General features: G+C 42.6%; 1 protein-coding gene across 2 annotated transcripts in view; it reads right to left on the bottom strand.

The window, feature by feature from the left end:
• Nucleotides 1-23,357, bottom strand: part of ERBB4 (erb-b2 receptor tyrosine kinase 4) — a gene marked incomplete at its 5' end in the record, with an annotated part of 570,202 nt that overhangs the window by 82,066 nt on the left and 464,779 nt on the right. For both annotated transcript variants that reach the window (XM_082284612.1, XM_082284613.1), the window contains one exon: nt 4,183-4,368. In XM_082284612.1, the coding sequence (XP_082140738.1) occupies nt 4,183-4,368 (186 nt within the window). The remainder of the gene's footprint in view (nt 1-4,182; nt 4,369-23,357) is intronic.

The following is a 23,357-nucleotide window of genomic DNA, read 5'->3' as shown; positions in this document are numbered from 1 at the left end:
TCTAAAGGGTTATAAAAGAATTATTATAGTTCAGAACACAAAAAACACGTCTGGCAGCCCCTCGGGGATACAGGGCAGAACAGTATGGGGCCCCAGCTAAGGCCCAGGAGAGCTGAGCTCTCCTCCACAGACTAGGTGATCATAGGCAAGCTGCCTCATGTTAGGAAGTTTGCTTCCTGACTCTTCCTCTGCCTTCTCTGGGGCAGGAAGAGTTCCTCTGCCCTTGAACACTGGTCAGCAAAAGGAGTGCAGATGTAACGCAAATCAACAGCAGCAGAATGAAACCGTAATTGTAGCAGAAAAAAAACCCAGTAAAAGAGGAGATGGGACTGCCCAGGCCTATGTTGAAGTCAGCATTTCTGTAAGGCCCTGAGAGAGACAGAGTTAAGCACAGCACAAAGGCCCACTATCATAATTACAACAGAACTCCAGCTTATTTTCCACTAGAGTAACAGAGAGAGGATACAGCCTAAAATACAGATCCCTTAGGTAACCTCACCCAGTGGCAGAATGTAACCAACTTTTCCTGACTAAAACCCTGCAGATGTGTCTTCCCTTCTTGAAGGCATTTCCATAAGAATGTCCTCATCCTCACACCTCCAAGTTGTGTGTGTGGGTGTGTTGGGACAGCCCTTGCTGAGAGAAACTGCATCAAACACATTGAAATATCAATGCACACAGCACTTTTCTTCTGTTTGTTTGTGGAATCTTCCTGACTTATGTGTACCTGTCACACCCTGGCTGAGAAGGATGTGATTCACCTACTGAGAATTCATTTCCAGGCTTGTGCCAGATTTTGAGTTTCAATCAATTTCTCCAGTAGCCAATACTATGGGTGTTCATGAAGTATTATTCCATCCTTCCATACCCTGAGGTCACCAAGGTGGACACTCTTGCTCCCACGACAAAGTATTTTGATACATGAGCACAGTTCACTGCTTTACTGGACAGCAAACTCCACAAAAAATTGCTGTACTGATCTCAGAGCTAAAAGGTTAAACATTCATTTCCAAGCAAGGTAGTCCCCATCTAAGTGAGACACCAGGAGATGCCTTGTGTATCTGGAAAGCAGAAGGGAAGAGCCCCCTTAGACACAGCTGCTGTCTAACAACCATGTTTTATGCAGAATGCTTGGGGGCTACTCTATTTTTATAGCTTTCATCCATAAAATAAGAAGCTAAAGCTTCTGGAAGGAGAACACAATTACCCTACAATGATGTAACATCAGAATAAATTCAACACAATCTGTATAAGCAAAGAGAAAAAGCACCTAAGCTTTTTCCAATTGGCAGTAGATAATACTTTAAAACTGCCCTGTCATCAACCTTCAGAAGCTATCTCCAGAGCCATATGTGGGTTGGCAACCAGGCATAGTGCCTAACTAGTTTTGCATCTAGTTGTACAGAAGTAGAGACATATGGAAATGAACAGCCTGGCAGAACAAGTGAACTCTAAAGCAATGACTTCGATAAATAAGTGCCTGCACACTGGCAGATGGAGAAAAGCGCAGTTAGGGAGGGACTGTGTTGCAGCAGCAACTTGATTTTAAACAATTCGTAAAAATCAGCCTGAACTTCACATCTGAGGCACTTCCAGTGCCTTCAGTCCTCTTCTTGTTGGGGAAAATCCTCTCCATAAAAACAGGGATGGTGAAGATAGAGCAGTGCATCTAGCAAAAGGTACCAGGAGCTGCTTCAGGGAGCAGAGAACAGGATTGGGAAGTCACTGACAATTTTTGTCTCCTGCTACTCTGCTAATCATGCTTTTGGTACCTTTCAGAAAGACACAACGAATCGTTCCCCATAGCCTAGGAAAGCAACACGTGGAGAGACATTCTCAAGCATACAGCAGCACCTAAAACACAGGCACAGTGGATACACTGTGAATATGGGATACACACATAGACCTGTCCTGCAGTGAATGCAAATTTGTGCCTGTTGCTGCCTTCTGCACTCATTCCTCTGGAGATCAGTCTATTTCAAGGCAAACTGAACCTTTCCTGTTTGCAGGCAGCAGACTGATTCCTAGACACTGTGAAATGTGACAGATGAATTGAAAACGAGTATTACTTTTATTCCACTTTCTGGGACATGGGGATTCCCTGTCTGGTGATTTCAAAGATTTTTCTTCTTACCATCTCTGAAACAATTTTTTGTGTACACCCTCTAATGCCAATTGACACGATTATTGTGATGCGGAAGAAGATAAATTTAATTAATTTTCAATAAACTAGCTGAACTTCACTAAACTGTTTCAATAACAGGCCACCTTTTATTATAACGGAACTCCCTTTCTCTTCCTGACGCCTTATCAGTTGTTATTACATGTAGGAGCTCACTTCTTTGCACTGCTTGGTTACCACATCAGATCTCACGTATCTGTGATACCTCATCTTCTCCTCCCACATCACAGAAAAGCAGCAGGCAACAATTTTCCAGGGCATGTCCATAAATCCAAACCCTGCATTAAGCTGAAACCATTTATAATGGCCATCAGTTTAGAAGCTGCTTCACTTCGGTAAGAATCACCGTGGGAAAGCCATGACCCGCCTTCCCCAGGCCCTCCCATTGATCTGTCAGCTCTGTAAGCTGTGGATCAGGCTGTCTGCTCCACTACAGGGTCCACAGCAAAGCCAGCACAGCCATTGGTCTAAGGAGTCAAGGGCCATACAAACACACAAAGTGAAAATGATGGAGGGTTACCTCCGCACGGATGCCACTGTGTAAATGTTTTGCATTAAATGATAACAGCCACTATCAATCAAAAGAGTGGAGAACAGATGGGAAGGAGGATGTGTTGAGAAAAAGGACTCAAACAGGAATATGGATTTTCTCTCCTACCTTCCCTGGTCCCGTATCAGCCCTAAATAAACCTTTGCACATCTCCATACAGGCAAATCCCACCGGTGTGTTCCAGTACTCCCCAGAAACTCTGGCTGCTTTACCACCACAGCACAAGGTATTAACACATCTACAAAATGATGCAATGTCAGATTGTGGAGTTTGCATTCTCCTCACCTCTTCTATGGACCAGCCCCTCTACTCAGCACTACGGCTGCTTCATCTACTCCCTCCTTCAGGAAGGTTTAACAACAGATCTGATTCTGGAAAGAAAACAGTCCCTATTCATGATGCTTCTCAAACTTCTGCTCTTCTTGAAGAACAATGCAGGGCTAGCTGAATTTCTACATTTTCTTACTTTTGTAAGAACATTTTTTGTATTTAAGTTTTTAAAAGAGGCAACTGTTTACTTGATGTTTGGTCCAGCTAAACAATTGCTGAATCCCCAGGTTTCTCTTCAGTGCTAAAAGATTAACATTACAACTTGAAGTAATAGTTTGTAAAAGATGTTGTAGGAAATTCAGTTAAGGCTGCAGATTTAATGTAAGATAGCAGTCTGTGGCACGTATTTATAACAAGCATTTTCATCAAAATAATCTAAAACTTTAAACAACTTCCAAATAACTCAATGCAAAAAGCAGTCTCCAGATTGTCACTTGTAGTAACCTCATTGTAAACAACCCTAGTTGTTCAAAAGAGCCTTTAAAATGGATAACTTATGGCCTTCTACACTGTCAGATCTTGTTATTCTTTGCAACCGGTTTTCTTAGCACTGAGTACTTGTTCTTAGTACAACACTGAATACCTGAACATACCTAAAACCAGCTGTAAAACATTGTGCCAAGGATAATTTGTGACCCAAACACAGCGGGATCAACCACCCAAGGAGTGACATGAAGGAGATGTTTATCTTCCTGGCAGTGTGGGGGCAGACAATTGATGGCATATCAGAATTTAACTGCCAATGCAGATCCAGAAGGGCTGAAAATCAGTATATATGAACAGTGAACACCAGAACAGGCTGAAAAATCACCCTGTGTCCAGTCCCAGATTTCACACAGGGACTTCTTCCTTCACTCACCCCCTGAAAAACAACCCCCATCCCTCATTAATGCTGAGTTGGAAAGACAGTCAAGAAAAACACTTTGGTCCACATATTGACAAGTCATCTATAACACTGTAAGCAGCCAAAATAGCGGGTATTTCAAGAACTACCCAACCTTCTTGAAAACAAAAACAGGCCTGAAAAAAACCCAGTGCAAACAAAAACCAAAGTCATGTTTTAAAGCCAGTTATGAAAATGATAAGAAATGATTAAAAAATCCCAACATGAACTACATACCTTAGCTATTTGGACACACCAGTTCAGCAGGAGCTGGGAGCCAATATTATCCTTATGTTCATGGACATAATCCAGGAGGCAGCCGTGAGGCATCAGCTGAGTGACCAGCTGAATGGTCGGGCTCAAGCAGACGCCCAGGAGTCTCACCAGGTGTGGGTGGTCCATGCTGGCCATGATGAGAGCTTCCTGCAACAATAAAAGTGACCCAAACATTACCCCAGTGTGCTCAAAGACTTGACACACAACAGTGACTGAAGGGGATCAGTGTCCCCTGAGCACCATGAATTCCTGTCTATTCAGTGCTAGGCGTACCTAGGGAACCTCCAGTCTGATGTAATGCGCACTTGATGTTCTGAGTCCCAAAAAACAAGAGTCAGACCATCTGCACAAATCTAAAATTCAGCACTGCCCCACGTTCCCTGTCCTGTTGCAGCCACAGAAACAAAGATGTAGGTGTGACACACTTTACTTAAAGGTCTCCTTCGTCTTGTTTTACTTCCCCTAATTTTGCTTCTTGAATATGTTTTCCCAACTCGTGGTCAATCCATCGGGCATCATCTTCATGTTATGCAAGCAAACTATGCCCCTTGCGTACAGCAAGATGATTTTGTGGCAAGGCATTTGAAGAAACTGTGCTAAAATCAGAGCACAGATCAGAGAATTTATTCTCAGTGTATTAGAGATTTAAGCATGTGAAGTTGTATGTTGATTGATGCTTTCCAAAGTTCAGCCTGCAAAGGGTTAAAAATCAGGAGGTTTAGTGTGGGCTTTTCCAATGTGCCTGATGCTCCTAAGTCCTTCTGAAAGCCAGCAGACTAGTGAAGCCATTGGGACATGACCATCTCTTCCTCTGCTGCACAGCAGAGCCTAAACCCGGGGCTGTGACTGTGCAGTTGTAGCCCAGGGGCAGCAGTACTCCTCCCTGTTTCCTCATTCACAAGTAAATCACTACAGGAAGCAGCAGCTTTCTAAATCTGAGCCTCTTAGCTCAGCTTCTGATTCTTCCATGTCCTCTCCCAACAGATCTTAGATGAGTTCATTTTGGTTTTTTCCACACTTTAGCTTCTCACACAGAAAAGACTTTATTTCCCTTTTACAGACCATATGAAGTTTTCAGCTACCACACTAGGTTTCAGATACCAAGCTGGTCCAGGACCAAGGACCAGCAGGTTTAATCTTGGCTGTGCTATTTGACCCTAAAGTTCATACCCCTGATCAGCAGCACAGGAGCTCCTTATAAAAACTGTACATAAGTGCTCTTAGAGGTAACCCTGCCATCACAAGCAACTGGCATTCAAATGTAGCAAGGACAAAGCTCTTCTCTCTCACTGAGTCCTACATTCCAAGGCCACTTCATCATGGCAATGGAACAATGAAAAGTGAGATGAAATTGTGGCTATGTAAGGGTATTTTGGCCATCTTCTTTTTTTCCTCAAAAAACCCTATCTGACATCTTTCTGACAACTTACAGAATAACAGCTGTAATAGTGCTGAAGAAAGAAAGAAAGAAAAAAAAGGATGAGACAAATTTGCCACTAGAGGAACATAAAAGTTGGGGGGATTTTTCCCTTCCCTATATTAAGGCAAAAGAAAAAAAAAAGGGTTCTGGCAAGTAGGCTGAGTTTGTATTAAAGGAAATTGCTCATCATAGTACAAAGAATATTTGAAACCAAATTGCAGATATTTGCATAATAGTTCTTTTACTTTCTTTCCCCCTCTTTTTTTGGTAAAACAAAAAGATGAACAAGACACTAATTGTAGGGTTTTTTCCCTTCCAGTAAGAAAAGAGCAGATGGTCCTCACTGGGGGGAGCGACTCCTTCCCTTTTCTTCCTCAATGTATGTGAAGAAATAAATAAATGAATAAATAGGGGCTATTTGATGGGATAATGGAGGAGCAGATCTGAGAAAGATTCTGATGCAACAAATTAGAAAAGGATCTGAATTTAACTATTTTTTCTCACATTCAAATTAATACAGTTCCCACTCACTTAACTCTTAAGTATGGGGACTCCTTGAAAATTTTATCCTTTCTTCTGTTGTGACTTGAAAATGTCCCTAAAGGCCAACAGAATAAATACCTGTAGACTAGTGAATTACCCAGTTTCCAGAGCACAAAATTGCCCTGCCTCATTTTTTCTTTTTTACCCCATTCATTTTTCTCCTGCAGATGCATACAGGGATAGCACTTGCTGCCCACTCCCTCTCTGAGTCAAGGTAAGAGGTTCCCTGGGAGCTTGGAGCTGGAGTTCTTTTCTTTATCATCTGGACTGATTAGAACAGAGATGAGATTTTTTTTGTTGTTGTTGTTGTTTTTTGGTCTACCAAGGGCCCAGACAGAAAGCTTTGAAGCTTGTGTCCATTAGTCTCCAGCTACTCTCCATTGCCAAGTCTATCCAAGTCCAAAGGAAAAACACTTCTGCACAATAATAAAAGCAAGCAGTGCATTTGTCTCATTATGATGTTACAGGAAAGCACATGCTTTTCCAATAGTTTTGGGCAAGAGTTTCCGGAAAAAGAAGTAAAAATGTTGTTTATAAAATATTATGGACTTCTCCGTAATGAATTAAGACACACAACAGAGAGCAAGGAAATCTTCACTATAGATTGAAGCCACTAATGGATACTAATTTAGCATGAATCCTGGCTTCACATAGTTACCCTCATTAGTAAAACTATTGTTATTTTTATTGAACTTGCATCCTCATAAGAACTAAATCCAGGGCTATGTGTATCCAGCACAGCACAAACACAAACTTAAAGAGATTGCAATTGTTCTGCTAGAGACTAATTAGACAAAATAGACAAACAACAACAACAGAAACATTATGACTTAGCAGCATTTTAAGAATCTGTTCAGCAAACAAGGAATACAAGTTGGCAGCTTCGTTCCTAATATAATTGTCTAAAACATTTAAGCAGGTGAGGCACCTAAATTCACAAACCTGGCTGGTGGCACTGGCATCTTTCAAAACCAGCCTCTGCAATTGCCTGGACCTTTTGGCAGCTCTGTGTCTGCAGCTCTTGTCTCTACATTCAATTGGCACAATTACAGGAATGAGTTTGAAATTCTAATTTAATGGAGAAAAAACTGAGGTACCAAAAGGGTATAACCTTCTGTCCAGAGTTACATGGGAAGTCTGGAGCACAAGTGGAAACAGTGCCCCAGATCACTTTACTTTTCTCTCCTGAAAAAATTCCTTTGATGGTTGAAATATTAAAGGGATGTAGGGGAGAGAAATTATTAAGATCTGGCACTTCATCTTCCCCCAAGAACCAGAGTCTCTGTAACATCATGTGCTCACAGTGGCATCAGAGAAACAACAGCAGCGGTGACAGCTTTGAAAGGCTCCTGTTGGTCACCCGACACACTCCCTGGCCTGCCAGCAGCAGCAGTGAGTTATCACTAGAGTAACTCTCCAGCCAAACTGGTTCTGGAGTTTCTTCATGCTGCTGCTGCTGCTGAGGTATTGTGGGCTACAGCAGTGCATGGCAGCCACACGCAGCACAGCTCTGGAGTACAGCCTGCTCACGATGCAGCCTGTGCTAAGCATGCCCAGCTGGGGCTGGGTTACTGCAGGGGCTCAAATGGGCTACTCACAGCAAGGCTGGGCTTGTATGTTCTGTTCACAGCAGCCCTTGCAGTGCCACAGTATCTGAGGGGAAGGCTGGCAAAGAAAGACCTTGATGCAGAAGGCAGCTAAGCCTGCAGGCAGCTTGGCAGGGCCATGGTTGTATCCCCCCAGCCTCACCAGAGGTGACTTCAGTTCATCTGTGTTCAGCTCAGTCCTACCCTTCTCACACGTGCTATTTTGTGTAAAGAAATCATGTCACGTCCATCATTCCTCTCTTCTGCCCCTTTTGAATGTGGTTACGTTATTGCTCCATTAAGCTCAACTCCTGTGATTTAAACACACAAGCCTGTTTTAAACAGTAACATTAAATAATGACATTAATGTTATTTTAATGGTTCACACTGATCTGCCTGCCATGTGCACTAAGTAACAAGACAGAAGCCCAAAGAAGGGTGAGTTTGCAGGTCCCAGTGAGCAATCACCAGACCTATGACTGGTTTCTGTCAGCAGAGCTATGTCAAAAGGGGTCTGAGGCAGTGCAATTGCAATTTGAAAATCTCACCTAAAACTGTTTCCTGATCTATCCATACTCTGCAGTCATGTTTGAAATATCTTCAATTTGGCTGCGGTTTCTGAAAAGTAACTCAAAATTCAACTAAAACACGATTTTCATTTTGGCCTTCCAGGATGGGTAAAAAAGCCCAGTTCTCAAGACTGTGAGAAGAGTGCTCTGAAGTACACCTACAGCACATCCTACAAGATGGTATTTAACATCCCCCTTTCCTACCTTGATATGTTATTGCTAACAATTACAACTGACAACAGAACATAAATATTAGCCAGCATGGTGGTTCCTGAAGAACAGCCTTTGATACAGGTTTTGTTTCTCTGACCGTGTAGTTTGTAAACCAGTGGACTCAGCAAGGTGCATGTGTCAGTAGCAGTAAGATAATGCCATACTTTGTCATCCTTAGGTCCACGTTAAAAATTTATTTCCACCCAGAGTGGCCCAGGGCACAACTCTCTTCAGTTCATGCCCTCATTCATTAGTACATCAGCTGAGTGCATGGCCAAACACCTCTGGCCAGACTTTTCCTGAGATGCTGGAGATGGCAGGTCCTGAGATCCCTGAGATCCTGGAACCAGGCAGAGCTGACAGCAAGCCATCACCCTGCTGGGTCAAACACCATGCTCTGAAGGAAATCTGGACATAAGAATCATTCAAAGACCTTCTCCAGGCTACCTACAGGGGCTCTGAAACATGCTAACCTTTTTGTCATTCAGAGTCCTGTGCCCCATAAGGGATTCTAGCACCTAATGCAGCACTTGGTCACCTCCCCCACTTGCTGCTGCAGAATTAATCTAACAAGAGAATGACCATTTGAAGCAATATTGATTATCAAATTTAAATATCTGGCAGAAAGGAAAAGGAACTCCTTCTGAAGGCTTGCTCTTTAACACAAAAGCTTCCTGAGTACCAGTGGCCATACACAGAGCACTAGGGGACACTCACCGACAGGCAGCCACTGTCCCCTCCCAATGCTCCACACACACATGCTTCCCTCAGAGCGTGGGCAGGAGAAACGTGCCCCCTGTTCAAGGGAAGTATCACAGATCTGCTTCCCCAATTTGGCAAGCCCAGAGTAAATGTTACTGCTCCTCTTAACCCAGATGAAGATATCCACCTTATAAAGACTTAAGTAAGCACAAAGTCTGAAAAATCTGATTTCCTAACCTTCTCCTTCTAACTGTTCTTGCCATAAAATGCTCTCAAAACAAAGCAAAACAAAAGATGCCAGAAAAGAACTCAGCTGTTTTGCCTAATAATTCTCGAGTAAATAAATGTATTTAAAAGCTGCCTTCATACTGCGCTGTGCATTTTTCTGAAAGCACAGCTGTGCTAATGGGAGAGTGCTAACTACACAGAATACACTGCTTTTTACATTAATTTTACAATTCTTCTAGTGGCTGGGGCAAACACCTGTCTGGAATGCACGTCTGACCTGCTGCAGGGCAGATCCAATTACAGTCCAGCATTTAATATATTTCAAAGCCTTTTGTTTGTCTGCTGGGTCTTAAAATTGTTTAGGTGGTAGCTGACTTAGCCTGTGCAGTCTGCAGAACTACTTAAGCTATGAGACAGCACAAATATACATTTAACAACACACATGCCTACACTGGTGGTATGACAGTGACACCCATCGCTGTATTTCCTCTGTACTGCCTATGCAAGATGTTGCTTTCATGGCTTTCCAGCACTGCTGTACTACACACAGTACTTCAAGCAATTTTTCAGAAGGCAGCTAAACCCACAGGCAGCTTGGCAGGGCTATGGTTGTGTCCCCCCAGCCTCACCACAGGCGACTTCAGTTGAGTCTTCCACGTTCACTTAGTCCTACCCTTCTCAGACATGCTTTTTTGTATAAAAAAATCATGTCACATTGATCATTTCTCTCTTCTGTCCCTTTTGAATGTGGCACCATTAAGCTCAACTCTTGTGATTTATACACCCAAGCCTGCCTTGTGCCAGTACTCCTGAGGAAACAGGTTTCTGTGACTGCACCCTCCTGGGATACAGTGGCCACTCCCAGGCTGTGCACAACATTCTCTCAACTTCTCTCTGGAGAAGCAAGAGTCAGGAGCAAATGAACAGAGGTATTAAAAAAATTAATAATCTTTCTATAAATCCATGCTCCAACCATAAAGTAAGGTGAATGCTTACAGAAGCACAGGTTCATCAGAGGTTGTTGCAGGGAAGTGCAGCAGTGCACATCCAGCTCCAGATCCTGTATTCACACTCAGTTGGCCAATTGCTTTTCCTATGGAAAAATGCTGAATGTGGCTGGCACAGCAGAAAATAACTAGAGGTCCAAAAGCCCTGTCATTAAGGGGGTTTAAGGAGCTGTTAGCCAGAGTTTTGCACTAGCCACCATCTCCTTGAAACTCCCTCCATGCCTGTTTTTCTTTAGGAAGCCACGTTAAGGAACCTCTCTATGTAACCAAACAGAGAAGGTCACATTAGAGTCTTGTTTGCATGTATTTCCTCAGAGCCAGGACAAACACTTGTGATTAAGGAGGCTACAGGTTTTTAAGGGGTGGTTTTGGATTTCATATCTTTTGGATGTAAGAGATATGAGCTTTTTTGAGTTCAGTTTTCAATGAGGACCTTAAGCAGAGATTCACTGGGCAGTCAGTGGAGTCACTGCATACTTAGACTGGAGTACAAGTGTGCTGCACCATTAAATGGTGAGACTAACTTAGTTGTTCAGAAAGTTTTGGAAATCCATCTGTCAGGTGTGCCATTACTCTAGGATAAAAACTAAGAATAAAAAATAAAACAAAAAAAAATTTTACTTCAGGGACCACACCCTGCAGTCTATGCATGCACAAATGTGATGGAAACAGCATCAGACAAATGCCACTCACTTGACTCCTATCAAGCCAGTGCCATCAGCAGAAGATGGCCCCAGGTCAGTGTCCTGCAGCCTGGTGAGGAGCCAGGCATGGCACAACACTGGAGCACTGTGCTCTCCACTGCCCACAATCAAAGCTGGTCTATGGCTGCTCCCTCACTGCTGAGAGCCTTTTCTGGTGGTGTGATGTGTCTTTAAATGTGCGGCATCTCTCAGAGCAGGCAAACCCTCTGAGACTGCCCTGCCTGTCACAGCACGGAGGGTACCAGTCTGACTGACTCCTCATAGGCACTGCCTGCATTGTTGACACTGAATTCAAAAGCCAGCAATTGCCCCATGTGATTCAAATGCATCAGAGAGATGCCCCACTTTCCTCCAAACACTTGAAACTAGCACAAATCAGGGATGTGAAAGCTCTCCCTCTTGAAGGTCATACTTGCAGACTGCTGGATCAAACCTTCCTGCCCACCTCAGAGAAGCAGTAGGTCCTATTCACGCAGGAATAGACACCTTCATGCACTTACAGAAACAATTCTGGCTTGCTATGTATTTTGGAGCAACATAAAATAGATTAGGAAAACAAGTGGTACTGTGATCCCTGTCCTGCAAACACTGAGGGCATGGACCACTGTGCTGACTCCAACAGGACTCAGGTGCTGAGAATTGATGCTGAAATGCTTGAAAGTGTAGGACATACATTTTGTAGAACCCCCACGCCACATGCTTCCTTCTCCCTGCTTTGTGCCAATTAAGTCTCCCAATTCATCAGAGCCTGAGTTAGCAGAGGAGGAACCTCAGCTCCCAGCAGCAGTTCTGTGAATCTTGCCCAGAAACACTGATCATAGTGATGAGAAAGCAAAGTCTAGCCCATTTTCAGTTCACTTTCATGCATAATAGCCAAGGACCTCAGCAACAGACTTGTTCCCACTGAAAGCTGTCGGGAGAAGTAACACTGGGCTTCATTCTGGGGATTCCCCCCTTGCAGATCAGTAGGTGGTTTAATGGCAAAAATATCATGTCATTCTGACAAATGTTCTACTTACAGCCTGTGACACACGTCATTATTTCAGTGCAGTCTGTCCAAAGTGATTTGTTTCTTACTATTTTGATCCAACTAGCAAAAATATTTGAAGTTGTAACCATGCAGTCTAACAAAGCCATCATTTCAGCAGTGCTCAAACAGGAGGGTAAAAAGACATTATCACTGACCAGCTTATGCATATTTTCAGCCTTGGCTGCACATACCTTTCTGAAGGAGGGAGTTATTGCTTTGATTTTTGATTTAAGATGAGTGATGATAAGGTCTCTAGAATGAAAAAAAAAATCTATCAAGTTCTCACCCCTTTCTGAAGAGTTTTCAGTCATTGCTTTGATATTTTCTGGTATCACTGAAAAGCTTGACTTTATAATCACACACTCAAAGCCCCTTCCTTCTTCAGGATCAATTTAAAGGGATAGCATCAGATTAAAACCTGATTTCATCAAGTGTATAATCAACACTAAGAATTGTTTTAATCAAAGATGCATTTTGCCTGGTATTTAATTTCTCACAACTGAGAATTCAAATCAGCCTCAACTCCATCTTTCCCTCATCTGTATTCAGCTGCACAAGAGCCTCACACTCAGGACCTGGGTACTGCAAAGGGATGGTATTTGAACATGGAAAGTTTCACTGGACTGTTTGGTTCACTGTTAGACTTTTATTCTCCTGACCAAGACGTCACCAGTGAGCCACAAAGTCCTCAAATGCTGCCTCATGCTCCCTGTGTCACATCAATCTGCCTGTGATTTCCTCCTAAGTTTCTACAGCTCTGCCTCCCACCTTTTCTTCCCTACTTTCTTTTACCATCCTGCTGACCTACTCCTCTCCTGAAGATAAGACTAAAACCTCTTTAAAAAGACTCTTTCAAGAACCCAAGGCCCTCAAAGGGCAGGGTGGGGACAGCAGGGGAGGGGCTAGAGCTGCCCATGCCTCATGCAGGTGTGGGTGTGGTTGGGGTTGCTAACACCTGGTCAGCTCTAAAGTATTGATGTTCATTGGCAATAAATTCAGCTAAATTCCCCCCTAGATTTCCACAAGATTTGGGCACCCTACTGTCAGGGTAATACAATCAGATATATGTAACAATATAATAATAATGACTCTTTTTTTCATGTTGATAAAATGTTGGCATCTGCAATAACTCCCAGATCATATACAACATCAGATCTTTTATGTATGGCCATGCTCAGGTCCTGGCATCTGTCAGGGAGAGCCAAACAACTCCCAAACCAAACATGTTTCAATGAGTGGCTGCCTGCTACCAGTACAGACATCTCAATCAAACCCATAAGTATGGCTGTATTTAATAGTTTTTATTTGTGCCTGTGTGGATGCTCTTGAAAAGGAAAAGCCTCACTGAATCACAGAAGCCAAGCAGAAAGTTGTAGACAAACACCATTCAAATGTGCAGTACTGCAGGAGGGAATGCCTATTTTATAAGTGATCTAATTTGAAGATGCTACAAAGAGGGTGTCTTGGGGTGACTTTATGATGTTGTATTCCCTATCACCGCTCTGTGCCCAGACATGACTCCTGTGCCTCTCTGTGTCTTTAAAACTGGTTGCAAGAAAAAGGAAAAAAAAAAAAAGCCAGATGAACTTTCCAAAGCAGTTTGTGCTCCAAGGTCACTCTATCTGCTCTGCATGCTTCTATGGTGGCAAGAGCAGAAGAAGCACCCTTCTTTTCTTTATCCGAGTTTTTTGGCTTTTTCTCAGGAGAGAGACAGAGAGTTAAAATTCTTTGCTGTTTAGCTGGCTCACTATCTGAGGCAAGAACTTTTCCTTGGACTGTTCTGCTCCTGGCCGGTTCACCAGCACCGGGAGGCCCACGCCACAGCCTGGAGGGGCCACATCCCAGCTCCGGAGAGAGAACAGCCTACAGAAGGACTTTGAATTTTACTAGGTTCTCTCCACAGTGAAAGGCTTTATTATTTAGGATTATTCTGTTCCCATGTGTTTGTTAAATAAATAGGGTTTTTTTCCCCTTTCACTTTCCTCCGAAGAATATTTATTTCCCAAACCTGGTGGGGGAGGGATGTTTGTAACCTGCATTTTATCAGAGGATCTTTTCCTCCAAATTTGTCTCAAACCGGCACAGAGAGTGAAATAATTATTTATGTCATGCTTTCATCCTCTTTTGTGAATTACCACAATCTCAAGATCATTAATTATGCTCATAAGATGGCCTGGTATCACAGATCCTGCATTTCCAAAGGACTATCCAACTAATAGGACTTTACAAATAAAAACCCAAACATTTTTTCCTAGCATTTCCTACAGCAAACTTTGACAAGGCCAACTGGGGTGAATCTGCTTTTCAACAGCCTCGCAGCTGTCTGGGAAAAAAGGTGGAAAAAAAGCTCTTTCTAAGTGATACTGACAGGAAAACTTCAGGCACAGAAAGAACTAATGGTGTCCCCCAGGGATCAGTGCTGGGGCCAGCCCTGTTTAATATCTTCATTGATGATCTGGATGAGGGGATTGAGTCCACTGTCAGTAAACTTGCAGACGACACCAGGCTGGGAGCATGTGTCGATCTGTTGGAGGATAGGAGGGCTCTGCAAAGGGACCTGGACAGGCTGAATGGATGGGCTGAGTCCAACAATTTGAAGTTCAAGAAGTCCAAGTGCCAAGTCCTGCACTTTGGCTACAACAACCCCTGCAGTGCTACAGGCTGGGGACGGAGTGGCTGGACAGTGTCCAGGCATAAAGCGACCTGGGGGTACTGCTTGACAGCCAACTGAACATGAGCCGGCAGTGTGCCCAGGCATCCTGGCCTGCATCTGGAATAGCGTGGCCAGCAGGACCACGGAAGTCATTCTTCCCCTGTACCTGGCACTGGTGAGGCCACACCTCAAGTGCTGTGTCCAGTTCTGGGCCCCTCAGTTCAGGAAGGATGCTTGAACACGTCCAGAGCAGGGCAACAAGGCTCGTGAGGGGCTTGGAACACAGGCCCTAGGAAGAATAGCTGAGGGATCCAGGGTTGTTTAGCCTGGAGAAAAGGAGGCTCAAGGGAAACCTTATCACTCTCTAGAACTCCCTGAAAGGAGGCTGTAGTCAGGTGGGGATTGGTCTCTTCTCTCAGGCAACCACTGACAGGATGAGAGGACACAGCCTTAAGCTGCACCAGGGGAAATTTAGGTTACACATCAGGAAAAATTTCTTCACAGAAAGAGTGATTGGGCATTGGAATGGGCTGCCGAGAGAGGTGGTGGAATCACTGTCCCTGGAGGTGTTTAAAGAAAGACTGGACGTGGCAGTCAGTGCCATGGTTTAGTTGATAAGGTGGTGTTAGGTCATAGGTTGGACTTGATGATCTCAAAGGTCTTTTCCAACATAGTTCATTCTGTGATTCTGTAAACTATTAGGCAACCTGGGAGCTCAAGGCACTACCACTGTGCCAAAGTTAGTGCTAGAGACATATCCACAGCAGCTGTGTGCATGTGCCATGCAAAGCTTACTTTCAGATCTGAAGCAGGGTCCATTTGCAGCCTGATTACAAAGCAGTAACCCTATCCACACTGTGGAGACTTTTTTCTGCCAGTACCTATTTTGCATCTTACTGCCAAGATCAGTAGTCAAGCGGCTGACATTTTATAAAAAACAGGAAAAAGTATCCATAGCTGTTCCACCATCAGCCTTTCTAACCAACACAATTACTATTTGGCACAACTTTTATAAAGCAGAAGTATGGTTACTTATAATTAATCCATTCCTTGTCGCATGCCTTCACATTTTTGTTTCTTTAAAAGACCTAACACCACCATGGTGTGATCACCTTACTGGGATCAAAGATGATGCTGCACCTCTGAGGGGCAGCTCAAAACAACACCACTTGTGAGTTCCTTGGTCATTTATAGTGGACTCCTGTGCCAGTGAAATGCCAAAGCCCCAGAAAGCTGCAGCACATCACTGAGAGGAGCATCCCTCCCTTTTTTGCAGAGGGCTGATCTGCAAGTTTGAGTGGAGCTACAAACATTTGGAAGGTGATACAATGTGGTTTAAGGTGTTTTCTGGAGCTCCAGAACACTTTGAGAGCTTGCCAAGCAGTCACTGACATCAATAACTGAAACACAGAATTTTAGAAGAAACATAAAGATTTAGTTAGAAGGTTAGCTGTGCTGAATTTAGTTAAAATAGAAGTGAGCTTAATCAATTAAAAGTTAATAGTTAGTTAAGAAGAGCTGAACCTGAAATGAGTTTTCAAGATGCGAGTAACTGATTACTAAGTAACTGATTACCTGTCACTTTTATGTTTGTTTAGCTGTGCTTAGAATGAGAAACAGAAACATTGATAAGTAGATCTAGGGAACAGTAAACAATTATCAATTTCCTCCTCATCTGAGAATCTATTCAAAGTCACGCAAGGAGGAACAGGAAGGTCACCAAAAGTAATTTGTATTGTAAAAATCCAGGAAGGCAGAAAGGTCAAATTGAGGAAGACCACTTCTACTTCATCTTATGAGACCACCAACCCAATTTAGGGAGCATACCACGCATGCTTAATGACATTTAAGCTAATTTCCATACGAAGCTGAGAATTAGAGGTGTTAATGTTATAAATATGCATTTGTGTTTTGGATATTCATAACTTCTGTAGATAAATAAACTCTGTATTGGCTTGTACTGCGTATCAGGGAATTATCCCGTGCAGCTACCCGGCGCTGGAATAAACATACACTTTTTAACTCTAAACTGTTAGAGAGTCTTTGTCCGTCTCATTTGGGTATCGATATTAGATCCCTACCCATATTTTGGTAATTCATAACCTTTTGTGGTCTGGACTTTCACTCCCATCTGTGCCCCTCACCTGATGAAGAGATTTGTCACAGAACAACCAGACACATCTCCTACCCCTGCTTAAAACCAGGCAGGACACAGCATTCAGATCCTCAGAAATGGCCTAGCTCTGGAAAATGGTTCTCTGCTGTCCACAACTTAATCACATGCACTAAATGTTTAATATTCCAATTTGGATTTGACAACATTCTTGCCTAATGAACATAGTCTGAATTTTGAAACAACAAATGACTTCAAAGGAGGAATTCACCAGAGTTCATTTAGAAAATGTTAAAATCAGGTGCTTCAATCACTATCATATTTCAAAAATCATCTTCTGGCTGAGGAATTCACTGGAATATATCTCCCACTGAAAACCTTCAGCAAAAACTTCCTTTTAGTTTCAGCAAGTTAATAAATGTTTTACCAAGAAATATTTGTTCAAGATTTTTCCAAGAAAACAATTCCACCAAGGAAACTTATTTTCTCTCCTCAGTCCAAATACCATTTTTTCCAAACACTTTGGTCATTAAAATAGCTTTTCAGAGTGACTTGTGTTTTTAGCTGGTGCCTCTAGCTATTGATCTAAACCAACAAGACTTCATCTAAAAAAACCCAAACAATTTGCTTGGCTTCAGAAAACAAGAAGCTAAATTCTGCTTCTATGCATACAAATCGTCCCACTGAACTCCTTCAAAGGGCACCGCCCAGCCAGCAAAAGCATCCTTGACATTGGAGAATGTTTCCAAATGGATTCAGCCCAGGGGCTGCCTATCCACTGACATGGCCCAGTTAATCAAAGCCCTGGGAACTGCCCACAACCAGTCCCTATCCCACATTCCCCTACTTCTCTGAGGTCTTACATTTCCATCAGATAAACTGTTCTTTGTACCTGAGCTGTTTCCTACCTTTACACTGCTCCATGCAGTGCATGGAATTTAGTCAAATTCAGAATTTACCTGAGCAAGTTCATCAAGGAGAGCCTTTGAAGCTGCAATTTGTCAGCATAGCTCAAAAATCTACATAACCATACTTCCTTAAACATTTCTGTGTCATTTGTCATGTAAAGCATGAAGATAAAAACAGGCCCTGGCGTATGAGAAACCTATGCAATTCTATTTTGAACAATGCATATTTGCCTCTGTAATTAAAAGCCTGATATTCTATATGAAGCAGAAACCTTCACGATACACTTGTCATCACCTTGCAAGTAACTAAGAGGGAAGAATACCTTTTCTCTCTCCTGTTGCTAATACACAATTTGCTTTATATATCAAATGCCATTCAGCATCTTTAAAACATCTGACCTGGGCAAAAGCTAATGAAAACAACATTTTAGACACATTCTCAATGGCTAAGTAGATAAAACAGCTCTGTTTAAAAAAAACCTCATATAGTATTTGCTTGTCTACATAGACATCCTAAGGAAATTTAAAACCCCAAGATAATTAAAAATCAATTTAAAAATTAAAGTAATTTGCTTAGAGGTCACGGCATCTGTGTTGCAATTCAGAGTTCCATCTATAAACTGCTAGAGTAATAATAATTCCTCTCCCCTTTATCTGTTTTATCTATCTTGATTGAATACCTTTCAGGGCAGGGACAATCTCACCACACTTTCAACAGGTCCAAGAGATGCTGTATATCACAACAAGAAGCAACACCAAAGTTAATATGGAAAATATCGCTCAGCAAAATCTCTTTATTTCTGGAGCTACAGCTTCAGTATTGAAGGACCAGGCACTACAAACCAGCATCTGCTGCTCTGTGGACTGCCAGCCCCAGTGTGAACTCAAATCTATCTGCTTATCCCAGTAACTGCACTGGTATCTTAAAAGTATTGGCAGAATATTACAAAGATTATCAGCAAGCCAGTCAGGAACCACCTTTCCCTGTCTTATTTCTTCCATCACAACTGTGTGACAAGCAGCAATAGGACCATCTGATTGTCAGTTGTAAACAATAGGTAGAATATTAATGCAAACAGATGTTAATTATTTTTATAAATCTGTGACAGTTGCTGATGTATCAAAGGTATCTGCATCGGTGCTGAGGCACAGAAAACACTTAATTTTTGAGGGGCTATCTGCAACAAAGCACCGAGGGAGAAGTTCTGCAAACCACAGTATTTGGAGGTAAAATATATTTTGACAGTGATACTTCAAATTTGGCTCCTATAAGCCTGTGCTTCTTTACCCTTTACATTCCTATTAAAAATGGTCACAGCAGGATCATTTGTATGTATATATGGATTTTCTTTTTCCTCACTACAACACAAAAAGCCTTGTTCTCCCTTAACTTTAAGTTGACTTGGCACCTCATTAGATTCACTGTTAACCTCAAACCAGTGATGGCTTGTTTGGGATGCATTACAGTTAAGCCTGTGGAAACAGTACCTCTCTTTTATTAACAGGGGTCCCATAAAACCCTGCATTTTTTATCAGTTTGGCAACATTCTGGCATACACAGTACCCTTTAGGAACTTAAACATTAACATGTGCCTATTTTATATTGCTAATGGGAGCTGGAGGCACAGAGAAAGAATGCAATGCAATAGGATATTTCTTAACTACAGTTTTCAGTTTTATTGATAAGGCAACACTTGTCACCCTGTTGTCAGTGCCAAACTCTGCTTTAAAACTGGATATCTGTGTCAGCTTCTTCTCATAACATATCAAGCGTTATTAAAGAACCTTATTTAATTTAATAATTTTATCATTTTTTGTCACTTTGATTTCTGCACTTTGCATCTGAATGTCAGACAGACTGTGAGAAGAATTCCAGTATCCCCAATCACTGCTGTTTAAGGAAGATTTGCTCGTGTTTGTAACGATAAGCCTATGAGCTACAGCTTTCCACTCCAGCAGGATCTGTGCCTGCAGAGCTCCATTTCCCTACTGCCTTAAATACCACCAACTACTGGCTGTGCAGATGAAAAGACCCACACCTGCAGACACTATCCTCTTGGGATGAGTCCTCAAAATTCATGGCTTTACAGCATCCAACAGAAATTTTTACTGAAGTCTGTAAGCTTACTCTCCTAAAAGCCCACATCCAGATACAAGCACGTAAGTCCAGGGAAGAGAAGAAGCTGGAGGAGAGCATTCTGATCCAGGTCCAGATTTAACCCATGGTAAAGGGTGGAAACATATAGCACAATGCCAAGAACGAGCCCCCCATGGTACTGAGTGCAACAGAAAACTCATCATGGAAATACAAATCCCACCAGCTCCTGATTAAGTCCCTTAATTAAACTATTGTGTACCACTTACGATACTCATAGCACCATTTCTCTGACTCTTTTTTGTTTTTAATATTCCCATCCTTTGCTTGTTCATTTTCTAGACACTTTTTCAAAAGACCTCTCTCCTACTGTGTCCTGATAAAACAGTGGCAACTCCGGGATGCTGACCTTCAGAACAATTACATACACAGCCAAGCAAATAACTCACTTCATGTTTCAGTAACCAAGCCCGGAGACTCACTCCAAGGAGACAAGTATCAACCCTGTTATTGGGGTACCTTATACATTGAAATAGAGAGTGTAATACAAGATCTCAGTTCAAAATATTTCCTTTATACATACACACTTAACAGCCAAAAGTAATTATTGAATTTGATTAGAATAGTTAATACTTTCAATTAATCCACAGCTATATTTCCAAGTGAATCAATGAACACTCTCACCTGATCTTCTGCCCATGCACAGATTTACCCAACCTTATGTGGGGTTTCTGAGTCATAAAGCATTGCAAACCTGAAATAAGGAGTTCTGCAATTGCCATAACAAAAACATCTGAATGTACTTCCTAACTCATTTAGGAGTAACTTGTAATGTCAGCCCCTCACTAAAGCACGGGATTCTTTCTTTACTCTGTGGCAGACTTCTTGGAAGGATTACTCCAGAGGTGAGGTCCTGGCCCTGCTGAATTTACTGGTCAATTCACAGCTCCCATGGATTTCAATAGGGCTCAGACTTCCCCCATCACCAGTAGTAGGCAAACTCACTTTCCCTCACTGCATTTTCCAGTTAGAGTGTTATGCCAGAAGAATTGTTTCCAAGCTGTCTGGCTTGTCTGTCTGCGCTTGTATCTCATCCTTTCTGTGTGTGTACTTTCACCACACAGCCACATGCTCCTGCATATGGAAAATTAACCCCCCTGCACATACACACCATCTTACCCTCACAGACTACGGAGAGGAAAATTACTGAAGCAAACATTTAAAGCAAAATTATTGCTTGAGATGGAAATAACAGAAATATAGCCTTGAAACAGTTAATCTTCAGATGACTAAAAGCAGTTAACCTTCAGCAGAGATCAGATTTCCAGCTTCTGCAGAGGCTGAGCACTCTCGGGGCCTGTGCATGGTATGCAGTGTTCCCAAGGACAGCCTGATTTCCGGCATCTCTGGACAAGGTGGAAATTGTAATTGCAGTCACAGTGAGCTTCTGTGCCTGGGACTGATAGGCAGACAGTTCCCCCTGCTAAGTGTGTCTGCTTACACTTAGAGTGTGCACGAGTGGGAGGGAGGGGGAGGCTGCACAAAAGGAAGTCTACAATCAGAGTTAGGTCACCCCTTGCCCCCCACCTCCCGCAACTTGACATGATGGAGTGAAAACCTGTTAGAACTGCAGCTGGAGCACAGAGCCAGGCAGTGGTTACAGACCCCTTATGCCTGCTGGAAAAGAGGATGTGTACAGAAATGACAGCAAAAAAGGAAAAGGAAAAATGTCTCACTGCTGCCATAAAGGATTTAATTTGATCCTAAACCTGCCCTTTCAACTGAGGTTCAGGATTACCTCTGTTGTATTTCCCAAGCAGCCAGGCAGTCAGTGGAATGACTGTGGAGTGTCTGGATCCAACTGCTGTTAGTAGCAATGTCTTGTCAGACTTTCAGAAGCAGCTACATGGTATGTTGAAGACCTGGGTCAAACACTGGGCTGGGTAGGAGCATGACGTGTACAAGGAATTAAAAATACTAAAAAATATTTCTCCAGTCACCTATATAGTCACATAAGACAGGATCTTACAAGGAAACAAATCTCAAATGTACCTGTGTCAGCTGAGAAATTGTGTATCACAGACTGTGTCTACAGCCTCAAGGGCTCTGTGAATGCCACCGTGGGCCAAGCAAAGAACCAAAACTTCAGCCTAGAACCTTCCTATGTCTCAAGCCAATAGCAGAAACCAAGAAAAGGTAAGTCTTCTCTCACCTTCTTCACCTGACTAGCTAGCTAGCTGTTATCTCCAGTGTACTTCCCATCTAGACACACTTGAGGAATCCAGGCCTATCCATATCTCTGTGGGGTTTCAGCTGAACAGGAGAAAGAATTCTCTAGTCATTTACATGATGTTTTTTGTCTCCAGCCCTCTGAACTGAAGATAAGTTTGATATTGATATCCTCAAGCGGAGGGCTTGTCTTTACTGTAAGACAGGCTTACAATTTAGAAAAAGCTGTTTCTGCAGCACATCTGAGTGATTTATTAATTTAGTTCATTAGGCCAGACATAAATAAAAGATGTGGGTGTCGGTCCCCTACATGCAGCTTTAATTTGCTTGCTACATGTCTGGTGGAGGTCACTGTCACTTACCACCTCTGCACTTGGCATGACAAATGTCCTCCCACGCTCCAAGCGCTGCCACTGCAGACAGCAGCAACTGCAGTGAGAACAGACCAAGCCAGGAAGCCCCTAGATCTTAATTATAAAACCATAAAAGAAACCAACTGCCTCTGAAGCTCTCTTACTAGGAAACAAATGAGAATGGGAAATTTATTTCCAACCATAAATCCCAAAGCCTTCAGTTTAATTTTTCCCAAGTTAACTTTCTCACCTAGCTAAGCAGTGCTGCCTTCTATTATTAGCTTCTGGCCCAATATCAGCTGACCACCATCAGTCAAACTGTCTTCATCTCAATGAGCTCAGGGACTCCCAAGGAACTCTGTGTATGCTGACTTGTGCTTGCAGCCTCTAATTATATTCTAAGAGATAATGGAGCATTTAAACTCAGAGAGGATAGATTAAACTTGTAAGTGGATCAAAATCCCGGACACAACCACAGCTCATAGGATTACTTCCTGGAAACATCAAGCTTAGAGGAAAGGCCCTCATCAACTGCCTGTTTCCCCATGACAAGTTTTTTAAGTACATGTTTTCAGCCTCAAAGGCTGTTTGCTATGCTCTCCAACTGCAGCATTTCTTTAGAATTTATTACACTGTCAGTTGAGTATCTGGGTTGATGTTAAATCATCTGACCAGGCCAATGGCTACTTGACTTATCAGACAATCATAACAGTCAAATAAATTGAGGCTGAGGAGGTGAAATGGTTTTCCCAAGTGAAATTGTTAGTCCTTGTTCTACTTTCA

Source organism: Coloeus monedula (genome assembly GCF_965178545.1).
Source record: "Coloeus monedula genome assembly, chromosome: 7".
Taxonomy (NCBI): Eukaryota; Metazoa; Chordata; class Aves; order Passeriformes; family Corvidae; genus Coloeus; species Coloeus monedula.
This window is presented reverse-complemented; position numbering and strand designations above follow the sequence as displayed.